Source organism: Saccostrea echinata, unplaced genomic scaffold (assembly GCF_033153115.1).
Source record: "Saccostrea echinata isolate AGI-Se365-2 ecotype Australia unplaced genomic scaffold, CSIRO_AGI_Sech_v1 ptg000041l, whole genome shotgun sequence".
NCBI classification, from domain to species: Eukaryota; Metazoa; Mollusca; class Bivalvia; order Ostreida; family Ostreidae; genus Saccostrea; species Saccostrea echinata.
In genome coordinates this window covers 1,467,961-1,482,975 of record NW_026889790.1, presented here as the reverse complement: position 1 = coordinate 1,482,975, position 15,015 = coordinate 1,467,961, and the positions used below count along the sequence as shown (strand labels likewise).

General features: G+C 30.7%; 1 protein-coding gene across 1 annotated transcript; it reads left to right on the top strand.

The window, feature by feature from the left end:
* Nucleotides 1-7,830: 7,830 nt before the first annotated feature.
* On the top strand, nucleotides 7,831-13,557 carry LOC133200909 (deoxynucleotidyltransferase terminal-interacting protein 2-like). The gene is made up of 5 exons (XM_061336723.1): nucleotides 7,831-8,117; nucleotides 9,823-9,952; nucleotides 10,091-10,189; nucleotides 13,025-13,299; nucleotides 13,446-13,557. Exons 1-5 carry the CDS (start codon nucleotides 7,840-7,842, stop codon nucleotides 13,540-13,542), a joined length of 879 nt encoding a protein of 292 aa, XP_061192707.1. The 5' UTR covers nucleotides 7,831-7,839; the 3' UTR covers nucleotides 13,543-13,557.
* Nucleotides 13,558-15,015: the final 1,458 nt, after the last annotated feature.

The window sequence follows — 15,015 nt, the reverse complement described above, 5'->3', positions numbered from 1 at the left end:
ATATTAACGTTCCATGCGAGGATCGAACCAAAAATATTTCTTTTTTATTGCACTGGATGGGTATCGCATACTACTGAGCTATCACCGCTACACACACTTTATGGTTTTTAAAGTGACAATGAAGCACCGCATTTACACATTGGAATTTTTTTTTAGAAAAAGTTCATTTTTTTTATCGTCTCTTGGTCTTCTCTCCATTTTTTACAAATGATTATTAGCTTCTTTGAATTAAAATGCACACAAATAACATTTCAAAATCATGGAGAGATGACCAAGAGATAGCAAATTTTTAGAAAAACGTGTTTAAAAATGTAACATTTTCAGGGTTAGAAACTCCCTAAAATTACAACTCGCAAATAATTGCGAGTACCAAGAAAATGAACTTGCAATTTTATAAGACTACTCGCAATTTTCATATAAAGTTACATTTATATAAATTAAATACATATAACTTAAGGAAAAAGTAACTACTGTACAATACACAAAATACAACTACAGTGTGACTTTTATTTAAATTACTGGTTTAAATCAAAAGTATTGTGTTCTGTCATATTATATAATTTTGCTACAGTTTCAATGCAAAAAAAATCAACTCGCAAGTTTTTGCGAGTTACCTAATTTTTAACTCGCAATTTGGGAATTCTAACTCGCGTTTTGCGAGTTGTATATAGTGAATTTCGAACCCTGATTTTGTACCAATTGACTCACCTAGCCAATTTTCAAGTTCTTTTTTCGCAAATCAAAATACAATGTCGGGAAAATATTTCCCTTTCCTATTTCACAGGAACCCGATACATGAAAAGAATGCTAAAATTTCATGTGACAGATCAATGAAATTTTCACTTTTCAAGTGTCCCCAGATTCCTGCCAAATGCCAATTAACGGTGCCCTCGGTCTTTGTTCATGTCAAGATTCAAACATAAAAGCTAGTCAATATTATGAGAGGAGAATACTTGTACAATCACCCCCTTCCATTTTTTTTAGCTCACCTGAGCCAAAGGCTCAAGTAAGCGTTCCTGATCAAAATTTGTCTGTTTTCTGTCGGCGTCGGCGGCGTTGTTGTTGTAAACTTTTCACATTTTCATCTTCTTCTCCAGAACCACTGGGCCAATTTCAACCAAACTTGGCACAAAGTATTCTTGGGTAAAGGGGATTCAAGTTTGTTCAAATGAAGGGCCACACCTTCTTTCAAGGGAGATAATTATGAATTCGTGAAAAATAATAAAAATAATAAAAAAAATCTCTCCTTCAATAGAGACAAATGCACACTGTATTATTTGTTGATTTTGTCAGTAAATACTATAGGATACATATAAGAACATATCTATAATATAGGCTTGTGCCAAGTTGTGGTCAACTTCATAAAAAAAGAAGTCTGAAGAACTTTATTCATTCTTTGTTTTTGGTTGTCTAAAGAAAACCTTTGAAGCCTATCCTTATGTGTATATATATTAACTCGTATAAAATACTGATGTCAGCTATAATTGCTCATAAATGTAAAAGTTTTGTTGATTCGAGGAAATTCGAACAAAGCCTAACATAACTACATGGCATGCAGGTCCTGATAATACCATTGACCTTTAACACCTTTCAAGTACTTCTACAATTTACTACATATATTTATGCACATGCATCTTCTTTCGACTGCACTTCATTTTGATATAGATCTAATTACTTACCAAATCATGATCATTGGGATACATGTGACATTTCCAAGCAGTCAGATCTCGTGGAATGTTCCCGCGAACTTTACTCGGAGATGTGACGTAACGAGATTTTTTTATTTAATTTTTTTTTCCGATTTCACATTGAAAGAAGAAATTAAATAATTTGAAAATCGATAAATAAAATAATTTTTATTTTATTTTTTCGAAGCGATGACCCCTGGCATTCAAGAGTTGATTTGCTGCTATTTTCAAGGTTCTTTTTAAAGATAATAATAGACCGCGGTATACTTTGTATCATATTGTTAGCCTTTGCTAGTTGAAGCTAATAATATACCGTGGTAGACCGCACGGTCTAAAAGTCAGACTTTATGAGTCTTATAAGCATGCAAATAACACTAATAAGTTTGTTATAGTAGCAGCTAAAAACTATCGGATGGGGTGGCTGATGTTTGCCTATAGTTACAATTTTTGATTTTAGGTTTAATAATTTTATTTCAGGCAAATAGTTCTGGACTATAATGAGCACACTTCTAGGGCTCATAAACTTACATAATATTGTATAATTTAATGGTTAAGTCTAAATTTTCCCCTTTTTTTCATTTGCTAATGTACGTTTTTTTTTTTTTAATTAATGTTTACCACAACGGAAAGAGAAAAAACCAACCCTAATTCCCAAATTCTTCCCCCTCATTTTTTTCTTTTTTTTAAAGATTTATTTTTCATTTCAATTTTTAATTTTTTTTTTGTATTTAACATTAAATTCGTTTTAGTCCTATCCCTGCCACTTTGAAAGCAATGCTACATACACAAGATTGAAAAAAAATCGCGTATCAATTTGAACAATTAGATTTAGTCTTGAAATCCAAATAAAGTCGTGGAGTAAATTTTCGTCCCTAGAATGTTACGTCATTTCATTACAATTTGTGTAATTTGTTTTTTTTGTTTTTTATATTTCCAGGGAATCATTAGAATTTGATATTTGAAAACCGTGCATCCCTTTTCTTGTCGTAAATTCCACAGTTTAGAAACCTATCTTAATTTACAATTTGCAAATGCAAAATCAATTCCTATAAAATTTTAATAATACTGTCTGAGGACTCCTTGTTTTATCTCTGATAAATCAATATGTTATTATGCCTCCTCCCTCGAATAAAATTGCTTTCTATATGTGCCTGTTTACCGCTTGTGATTTAAAAATATGTTAAATTTAAAAAAAAAAAAGAAATGAAAGAAAATTGAAATTTCTATGATTAGAATATCCCACCGCGTCATGTGCGACATTGAATCCTCCTTTCTCGGACGAAAAACGATTAAGAATGGAATGGAAATTTTAAATCGTAATTATGTTTTTAAAATAAAAATCCGTTACGTTTATTTCTTTATTCATGTATATTTTATATGGCGTACATCTTATACAATAATCATGAACTACCATATTAATCCAGGCACTTAGCATCAGGGGGCGCCCCCTTTTTTCAAACATAATTTTTTAGTAATGAAAATGTTCATTGAAAGCCCCCCCCCCCCCCCCCCCTACACACACACATTTGTTGCAGTCAAATAAGGATAATGTAATAGTTTATATATCAAAAAAGATTGATACTGAAAGAAGTAATATGAAATATGAATTTAGAGTTTTGACAATCTGACAATTTTTTGCTCCTCAAGTTTTTTTTAGGGTAGTTGATTTTTTTTTTCTTTGGCTGCCCCCACCCCTTTTTTTCAAAATGGATGCTACGCCCCTGTAATCACAAAATAAAAGCAAACTGAAGCTTTTGCTGACACATGCTGAGAATAAATTCAAGAATTTTTTTTTACCGATGACAGCTTGTACATGTATTGTTTGGATTTTCAGAGGTGAGGCCCATTTCAAACGAACTTATACATGTATTATATTGTAATCAATTACACTGAGTACGTGATACATGTATATAACTGGGCATAATTATTTTCTAAAAAATTCAATTTTTTAGGGAAATAATGATTAATTTGTACTTTTATAAGTTAAATTGTTATCCCGGGCCCTCGATTGGTCACTAAAATATCTTGTATGAAACAACCAAAACGTGTACATGGAGCAGTAGGTGGTACATAAGAAAAATACACCAGAAGCTAAATATATTTTAACAATTTTAGTACATTTTAAAGTGGAACAACGTCTTACATTTAATGCTGTCTGACCGATTATTTCGCACCAAGCCAAGATAGTAAAACTGGTTATTTTTTTACAAGTAATGTTTTAGTGCTGAACAAATTAATCTCAATCGTCTATAGTGAAATATTATTTACCATGGAAACAAAATACACGTTTTTCTTTTTACAGAATTGTACAATATTTGTCTTAAAAAAAAATTATACGAACTGCAAACACCAAGGTAACGTGCTTTTGTTACAAGCACAAAACGTGCCGGGCTCAAATTTCCCAATACAGAAGCCCATTTTTTCTCTCTCTTTTCCCTATGTACAAAAACTCCATTTCATGTGTATATTGGATATATTTTAGTATCATAAATCACTGGCATACAGGCACGTACATGTACACTGTAGCATCGGTGGGAGGATGTTGAGAAAAACAAAACAAACACAATAAGCCTATTTCAAAGGGGGGGGCAGATTTTCTAGATTTTCATTAGCATTATAGATAGAAATAAAATGATACGACATCGCTATTTAATACGAAAGCCCATTGAGCTCATTTTCGTAGATAAAAAAAAATTTATTTTTCGCGTTATAACGCGAAACTTTCGCGAATAAACGCGTAACTTTCGCGTTATAACGCGAAACTTTCGCGTTCTAACGCGTAACTTTCGCGAATAAACGCGTAACTTTCGCGAATAAACGCGTAACTTTCGCGAATAAACGCGAAACTTTCGCGTTATAACGCGAAATTATACATATATAGTCATGTTACTCAGGAACCTGTGTACTTGACTGACAGATAAAAAACATGAACGCAGAGGGGGACTTCTATGAATTTATAAATGACATTTCTTCAGAAGATGTAAAAGAGAATTGATGCGAGAAATGGATAGATTAGTGTTGATTTTGCATTTAATCTCAAAACCCTACTAATTAATTAAATGAATATTTCTTTAAAGATTTTCTTGTTTTTCACTTGTTGAATCCAAGAAATTCTGTAGACTAATTTTTTTTCTCAGGAAGATCTCCACTCGTTGCTTTCTTTGAATAAATTGTCAATGTTTTCGTAAGTAATGGTATGACCAAATGGTGCAACCTTAAAATACAATGTTGTATTTCTTCAGTGAGTCTATCGGAGATGAAATATTTGATACGAATATTTGTCATCCAATTTTCACATTAGGTTACTCATGTGATGTGACACAATTGTTCCATGAAATACAAATTTACCTCATTGTTGTCAATTTTCTGAGATCTTTTATTTCAAATTCTATATAGAATGTTCAATCTAATTAAAATTAGACTTGTATTTTCGCTCCTCTACTATACGCTTCAACACTTGTATTGAACAGCATCGAGAAAGACAAAATGTGACGGCAAAAAAGATTTAGAAAGAGGAAAGACACATTCAATGGCGAGAAAACATAAAATTTCAGCTCGTGATAATCCAAGTTCAAAATAGTCTTTCGTTTTTCACTGTAATGAATAAACTAGATCATTAAAAAGTAAAACAAACTGTAGACTTATGCAAATGTCTCTGTTTTACAGGGAAAGTTTCGCGTTATAACGCGAAAGTTTCGCGTTTATTCGCGAAAGTTACGCGTTTATTTGCGAAAGTTTCGCGTTATAAAGCGAAAGTTATGAGTTTATTCGCGAAAGTTACGCGTTTATTCGCGAAAGTTTCGCGTTTTAACGCGAAAAATATATATTTTTTATCTACGAAAATGAGCTCAATGGGCTTTCGTAATTTAAAGATGTGTAAAATAATTGAAAGCAAAAAATAAAAATCCTCAAATTAAAATTTACAAGCACACCCTCCAGAAATTGAAGTATGATTATGTAGATGATGTAAGAAAAACGTATTAATGAGATGATGTCATTGAATATATTCCTTGAAAATTTACTTCTAACTTTGTATTTCAGTATACATGCAAATTATATTTTTTTCCTTGAACAAACACCACTATTTTACAATAAATAGATTCATCTCATGATATTAAATTTTAAATACACCTGGTAAAATTAATTTCATCGCATACAAAAGTGGTTTTGGCAATGACGTTACAATGACGTTATGTGACGTTATTTAACGTTTTATAGCGTAAGCTTGTAAGCATTGCACTCATTCCATTTTAAGTTTTAATTAGATTTAAGTATCCAATAAAAATTTGGTATTAAAATATTCAAAATGACTTGCTCTATCAGAAACTGTTAAAAACCAATTTTCGGAAATTTGGTCACGAAGGTCCCTTTTCGCTTGACGCAACTCATTTGTACAATAATTATGTAATACAATCATTTCGAGATTTATGACATTTTCGCGTTTAATAAATGAGGGTGTTATTTTCAGTATTTCTGGACATTGACTATTAAAGCAAAGTATTACTTTTTAAGTACATGTATAAGACATATTTGACTTTTTCCTTGAAAAAAAAATCACCAAGTTCCTTTCAAAAGTTAACCTATGATTATTGTATTTTTGGCAGCTAAATAGAAAATGAAATTCATCTTCAATCTCTCCTAAAAGACAATACTACAAAGATCATGAAAGGGGGTCCATACTCTATACCAACTAAAGAATATTTTAAAAAACAAACAAACACATACACACAAAAGGTGAGGGCGATAATTACCCTTTATTTCGTGGGGGTGGGGGTGGGGGAGACTCTTCATCAACCTTTTTGGGTTACTTTACCATTCAATAACTCTAAAAATTCTAGGGGGTAGGGGAATGAGGGTTAGGACCAAAGATTTCTTGACAAACCAAAAAAAAACAAATAAACCCGAGAAAACCTTTTTCATGTATGTGTGTGTGTGGGGGGGGGGGGGGTTAATATTTCTCAGATCCTTCCTTCCTACATATAATTACCTTCTTTCTTTCTCCCAAGGTAGGGATAGAGGTTTCAAGGTAATTTTTGGTCATTTTACTACTAAGATGGGGATGTTCAGGATTAGCTGCAATAATGTAGCCCTCTCCGATTTTTTTTAATCTGATATTTTCAGGAGAGGGCTACAATTCCACTGCATCTCCGTAATGGTGCAAATATATTTTTTAGATACGGGCGACTGCAGGCAAAATAAATTGTTTTTGCATTCAACTTACTTCCAATGAGACGGAATTTTTATTCACTATCAACATCATAGCCCTTTATACGCGAAAACCAAGTAAAATAAATCTGCGTGTTTACCAGTCGTTCTCCTCAGCAGCCATGACAGTTCTCGCGTGATGCACTGAGACTTGCGCTTGAAATTTAGAATCACTTGATAAAGTAAATGTCGGTGTTGATAAATGTTTGTGTTGTATGATATCACTAAACATCGATAAATAATAGCATTCCATGGGATATTTTTTCATAAACAGTGATATTTATGCTTAAAATAAGGGAAATCCTCAACTATCCGCTCCCCTAGATCCCGTATTCTCATTGGTTGTCCCAAACTAAAATCGATCAAGGTCAGTAAACATGGCGGATAAATTCAAGTTGTGATGTTGACTAGCTGCAATAATGTAGCCCTCTCCGATTTTTTTTAATCTGATATTTTCAGGAAAAAAAAAAAAAAAAAATCGGAGAGGGCTACATTATTGCAGCTAGTTCAGGATATCCTCTTCCCCGTTGGGTCCCGTTTCTGCATATTTTGAAGCTGTGTAAAACAACTATGAAAAGTTGCAAATCAATGCACTTATTATTTATTTAATTATTTATGCATTCATTTATTTATTTATGCATTATTTCTTTCCTTCTCTCTCTCCCTTTTTAATCTATTCAGATAGGCCTATAAATTATATTTTGATCGGGATCGGGAATTCAAGTAAAAATTCGTACGCCGATTCAAAAACCATCAAATTTAGTTTATATGTTTATAAATAAGCATGTTTTTATACATTTTGAATGTATATTAATGGAATAAAATATAAATTAGTTTGATTTTTTTCTTTGAGCCTGAATGAAAATAACTATATTTTGGTGTAAGTGCAAATAGCAAAGTTGTTCCTCGGCATTTCCGGTTGTATAGAACGTGATGTGATAGGGAGATGAAACACAACTCGGAAACGTATTCTTCGTCGTCTGAAGACGAGAGTTCTTCTGACGAAGAGTTGAAAGAAGTAGCTTTTACTTTGAGTGAAAGTATTGCTCAACAGTTATCAAAAAGACAAGAACGATGTTCTCAAGTTGACAATTCCATATTTGTTTTGGACAAAAGGCCAGGCAATATTTCACCCAACCTTTCGCCAAAGAAAGACCAAGGAAAAGAAAAATTAAATGAAACCTCAAAGAGTAACGCTATTCGTAAAAAGAAAAAAAAGAACTAGTACGTAAATGAAAATTTTAAAATGAATTTGTTAAATTGTGTTGGATGTTTGGATGATCAGTCGTATTTAGCAGGTCTAGCACAATCTCTTGATTTAGCTATATAGCTTGATTTAGCTATATAACTTTATTAAGCTATTCGGAGTAGCTTGATTTAGCTATTTTACCATACTTTTTTCTTAAACATGTTATTTTCTCATCATGTACAAAAAGTCGCACCTTGGTGCAGTGATAATATTCAACCTTGAACTCTACTGAAAATAATGCATGTAAAAATCACTCATCAAATTGCGTCTCTTAAAGAGACTTTGTACTCAAAGTTCTATATGTTTTGGGGCTATATAAAGCAAGTGAAACAGTTACTTCTTCAATGAAATTATAAAGGAGGCCAGTTATGGTCAACAAGGTAATTGACTGGTAATAAATCAATACAATGAGAAGCAATCACACTTATCCATGCCTCAACGCACACAAGGTAGTGTACAGTTACTCAAACAATGGAAATTCATCTTTTGCTTAAAAGTATTCAAAAGCTGCAATGTTAGAACTATTTTTGATTTCGGTTTGTGTTTTCATAGCCCATAGTACATATATATGCATAGTCAAATATTTGCGACTTTTTGTTTATTTTTTACAAAAAAAATTTGTGAAAAACTGCATAGAAATAGCTTTATCAAGCTATTTTGAATAGCTTAATAAAGCTATATAGCTATTTCAAGCTATATACCTAAATCAAGAGATTGTGCTGGACCTGTTTAATGTAAACATGTTTTATGCCATGGGAACATGCAGCAACTCTGTGAATAAGTCATTAGAATTTTATTGTCATTTCTTATTTGACAATTCCCTCTCATTCTAACTTTGAATTTTTATGTTTAACTATTTATTAAATTTGCATTACTAGTGTAGGTATGTAATACCTAGAGTAAAAAACAAAAACAAAATTTTCCATTCAAATATTATAGCTTCCCAGTCATTATTCCCAAACTCCTGATATTGAAGAGTTTCTGTAGTTTGTTTTTTTTAATCAATGTTTGTGATGTGTTGTACATAGACCTATATCATGAGATTTACCTGCAAAACAGACTGAAAGAACTTTTCAGTACCCAGGAAAGGAATACTTTTGTCACGGGGCCATTATTTGAATGGAAAATTAAGTGCTTGTACTTATTTTGGATCTACATATTGATACAGTAAGCAATACAGTGTTCATAGTTTTTTACATTTCCCAGCATATTTTACTCTAGTCATGTATTCAAGTTTGAATGAAGAGAATGAAGTGACTTTGAGTAAGAAACAACATTTTCTTATCCTTCTTTAAACAAATATTATCATTTCACTAATAATTATCCATCCCTGTCCCTTTCTTACTCCACTGGTACACAAAACAATGACCCTAGGATTTTCGTTTTACAATGTTAATAAAATTCAACATATTAAACGGGCCACTTGTGTAACAATAGAGAGTTAAATTGTATGCTATACAATCCAACATATAATATTTATAGTATGAAGCATTGCATTTGTTTTACTGTTTAAAGTTTTTGAAAGGATTATGGATAGGCCTCATGCTTCTCAATCATCCCTAAATCTGTAAAGCTTCTGTAATTTTCAGTCAAATCTGATAACTTCATGTTTTTAAAATTATTTAAGTAGAACTTTATAAAGTATCCATTTTATGATTTAGAATATATCTTGTTTTCAAGTGATGGTTTATCTTCATACATTCACTCTAACATTAATCTCATGGATCCAAGTTCTTCCAAACTTGGAACTTCACAAAAGAGACGAAAGAATAAAGAGAAAGATACTAACAAGAGTGACAGAACTGTACAGGTAAGCCTTCTGAATATGATTTAATGTGAACATACTCGGTAGATTAAAATGTTACCAAACAAAAATTGCACTTACCTGGTAGTTAAACAACTGTCTTGATATGAAACATGGGCTGATATTGCTTAACTTTTCTTTAAGGAAATAATGAAAAAGAGTATCATTAAGCCGGATTTTGAAAAGCAGGATTCACTTGAACCATATGAGGAAAGTCTGAGAAAATTAAAACAAAAAAGGAAGGTTTGTTTGTTTTGTGGATTATTTACTTCTTGTTATTAATTTGTCTCTAGTATGTCTTTATTTTATTTTACTTTCCACTGATTTATTAATTTGTCTCTATTATGTCTCTATTTTATTTTACTTTTCACTGATTTATTAATTTGTCTCTATTATGTCTCTATTTTACTTTTCACTGATTTATTAATTTGTCTCTATTATGTCTTTATTTTATTTTACTTTTCACTGATTTATTAATTTGTCTCTATTATGTCTCTATTTTATTTTACTTTTCACTGATTTATTAATTTGTCTCTAGTATGTCTTTATTTTATTTTACTTTCCACTGATTTATTAATTTGTCTCTAGTATGTCTTTATTTTATTTTACTTTCCGCTGATTTATTAATTTGTCTCTATTATGTCTCTATTTTATTTTACTTTTCACTGATTTATTAATTTGTCTCTATTATGTCTTTATTTTATTTTACTTTTCACTGATTTATTAATTTGTCTCTAGTATGTCTTTATTTTATTTTACTTTCCACTGATTTATTAATTTGTCTCTATTATGTCTCTATTTTATTTTACTTTCCACTGATTTATTAATTTGTCTCTATTATGTCTTTATTTTATTTTACTTTCCGCTGATTTATTAATTTGTCTCTATTATGTCTTTATTTTATTTTACTTTCCGCTGATTTATTAATTTGTCTCTATTATGTCTTTATTTTATTTTACTTTCCGCTGATTTATTAATTTGTCTCTATTATGTCTTTATTTTATTTTACTTTCCGCTGATTTATTAATTTGTCTCTAGTATGTCTTTATTTTATTTTACTTTCCGCTGATTTATTAATTTGTCTCTATTATGTCTCTATTTTATTTTACTTTTCACTGATTTATTAATTTGTCTCTAGTATGTCTTTATTTTATTTTACTTTCCACTGATTTATTAATTTGTCTCTAGTATGTCTTTATTTTATTTTACTTTCCGCTGATTTATTAATTTGTCTCTATTATGTCTTTATTTTATTTTACTTTCCGCTGATTTATTAATTTGTCTCTATTATGTCTTTATTTTATTTTACTTTCCACTGATTTATTAATTTGTCTCTATTATGTCTCTATTTTATTTTGCTTTTCACTGATTTATTAATTTGTCTCTATTATGTCTCTATTTTATTTTACTTTTCACTGATTTATTAATTTGTCTCTATTATGTCTTTATTTTATTTTACTTTCCACTGATTTTTTAATTTGTCTCTAGTATGTCTCTATTTTATTTTACTTTCCACTGATTTATTAATTTGTCTCTATTATGTCTCTATTTTATTTTACTTTTCACTGATTTATTAATTTGTCTCTAGTATGTCTTTATTTTATTTTACTTTCCACTGATTTATTAATTTGTCTCTAGTATGTCTTTATTTTATTTTACTTTCCGCTGATTTATTAATTTGTCTCTATTATGTCTCTATTTTATTTTACTTTTCACTGATTTATTAATTTGTCTCTATTATGTCTTTATTTTATTTTACTTTTCACTGATTTATTAATTTGTCTCTAGTATGTCTTTATTTTATTTTACTTTCCACTGATTTATTAATTTGTCTCTATTATGTCTCTATTTTATTTTACTTTCCACTGATTTATTAATTTGTCTCTATTATGTCTTTATTTTATTTTACTTTCCGCTGATTTATTAATTTGTCTCTATTATGTCTTTATTTTATTTTACTTTCCGCTGATTTATTAATTTGTCTCTATTATGTCTTTATTTTATTTTACTTTCCGCTGATTTATTAATTTGTCTCTATTATGTCTTTATTTTATTTTACTTTCCGCTGATTTATTAATTTGTCTCTATTATGTCTTTATTTTATTTTACTTTCCACTGATTTTTTAATTTGTCTCTAGTATGTCTCTATTTTATTTTACTTTCCACTGATTTATTAATTTGTCTCTATTATGTCTCTATTTTATTTTACTTTTCACTGATTTATTAATTTGTCTCTAGTATGTCTTTATTTTATTTTACTTTCCACTGATTTATTAATTTGTCTCTATTATGTCTCTATTTTATTTTACTTTCCGCTGATTTATTAATTTGTCTCTAGTATGTCTTTATTTTATTTTACTTTTCACTGATTTATTAATTTGTCTCTATTATGTCTCTATTTTATTTTACTTTTCACTGATTTATTAATTTGTCTCTAGTATGTCTTTATTTTATTTTACTTTCCACTGATTTATTAATTTGTCTCTATTATGTCTCTATTTTATTTTACTTTTCACTGATTTATTAATTTGTCTCTATTATGTCTTTATTTTATTTTACTTTTCACTGATTTATTAATTTGTCTCTATTATGTCTTTATTTTATTTTACTTTTCACTGATTTATTAATTTGTCTCTAGTATGTCTTTATTTTATTTTACTTTCCGCTGATTTATTAATTTGTCTCTATTATGTCTTTATTTTATTTTACTTTCCACTGATTTATTAATTTGTCTCTAGTATGTCTCTATTTTATTTTACATTCCACTGATTTTTAGGAATCAACATTCCCCTTTACATTCATATAGAATTTAAATTTTGCTTTAATTAAGCTTTTCAAAAGAAATGTAAGGCCCACAATTTCAGCATACCTTGAGGAGGCAAAATTTGCCTTTTATCTAGATGGTTTTTAAAGGAATAAGAAAACTGTTATTTCAGTGAGAGTTACTTCTCTTATCAGAGGGTCAGTGAGAGTTTTCTCTCTTATCAGAGAGTCAGTGAACCTTAATGATTTAAAGAACTTGGTATGGCTAGGATATAAAGAGTTATCTTTGACACTTCTTTCTTTGAAAACTTTTAGAAAGAACGTGAGATGACTAAAGGCAAGGGATGGTTTGGTATGAGAGCCCCAGAAATGACTGATGAAGCTAAAATGAATTTGGAGGTGCTGAAAATGAGAAAAGCACTGGATCCCAAAAGATTTTACAAGGGCAATGATATGAAAGGACTACCCAAGTTCTTTCAATTTGGAAAAGTTGTTGAATCAGCAGCAGATTTCTACCACTCCAGAGTGCCAAAGAAGAAACGAAAAGCAAATCTTGTTCAGGAGCTAATAGCTGATGCAGAATTTAGGAAGTAAGTAAACATTTTTTTTTTAGTTTCTGAACTGGTTTTAAATATAATAGATATCTGATTATTTTTTTTTAAATCAGCTGTGATCTTTTTAAAATTATGGTTAAAATATTGTTTTCAATACCTAACATCATGTCCCTACATTTTAGATTCAATAAAAGGAAATATGTCGAGATCCAAGAGGCCAAAATGAAAGGAGAGGGGCCATATAAACGAATGAAAAGACCTAAGAAGAAGAAAAAATAAATTTTATTCATAGTACTCAGACTTTGCTTTTTCCTAAGCAAGTAAAAGACATGTTAATGGGATGCAAAATTTCAAACAGAAATCATGATGTGTTTTTGATGAGGCATTAAAACTTGAAAAGAACATGCAATTAAAAGGCAGTTTACAAAGAAAGTTGGTTGCCCACATGGCGCAGTGGTAAGAGCGTTCGCTCTAGAGTTGCGGAGTAAGGAGTTGATCCTTATGTCGCAGGTTTGAATCCTACTGTGGGACTTGGAGAACGGTCCTTCGGAAGAAACCGTATAAACCAAGGTCCCGTGTCGCAGTAGGTGGTGGCATGAAAAAGATCCCTCGCTGCTCAATGGCCCTGAGTGCCGAGTATAGGTCAAATTTTGCAATTCTCCACAAGCAAGTGGTGGTGTCTCCATATGAGTGAAAAATTCTCGAGAGGGACGTGAAACAATAAACAAACAAAAAAAAGAAAGTTGTCTCCCTTGTAGAGGCAGGATAATGGCAAGGTCAAATTTGCTCTTTTGATTATGTCAACGGTTTCAAAAGAGGGGGGGGGGGGATTTCCAACAAAAAATCTGACAAACCAAAAAAAGTGCTCGACCTTACAGCAAAACAAAAAGAGGATGCAACCAGCATCTAAAGGAAAATTTACTTCAGCAAAATATTATACTCAGAAAAAGTGCCCCCCCCCCCCCTTGCGATCTACTTGTTAACGCTTCTGGTTTATATAATATCTTTGTAGTAAGGTCGTTAGAACTCTTTTGAAAGGTGTCTAGTCGGTAACATTGTCATTCCTATTGCTTACTAACCAGTCATCATGTCCTATCCATCTCCTGTAGCAAAGTAAGTTACTTACAGAAGTATAATTCTACATTCTCGAAGAAAAAAATGTACAAATGTAGGAAATGAAGACAAATCTGTATTTTTTTCCTTTAGAGTCTTTGGTATGTAGAAGGAATGGCATTTGAAATGATATACTTCATGATATAACACATTTTGCTTGGACTTGACACTTTTCGAAATACATGTAGTTGGCCGTAAATGAAAGTCAAGGTTAACAATGTCCTATCTGAGGAGTGGCATTTCTTAAAATTGTTCAAAGCGGAGGACTCCTGACATACATATTAGCTTTTCTTTTCTGATGGTGATTGACTAGGAAAATTGTGCATTATTATTGCAATACAGGTTAGTAGTTCAGTTTAAAGTTAGCTGAAATGATTTTTTCTTTTTTTTTTTTTAAATGATAGTCGAATTGCATATTATATATCTTGTCTATCTGTCATAATTAAATATATACCGTTTTTATTATTTAAAGAAACCAAAAATCAAAAGAAGTAACTCAAATAAAGGTCTGTTGGTGTTCAAAAAACATATTTACTTTGCTTCCGAAACGAAGCATACTTAAGAAACACAGTTTCTGATAAGTTCTAATCTAATTTATCACCCCACCCCATTTTCTTAAATCTAGACCATGCAGACCAG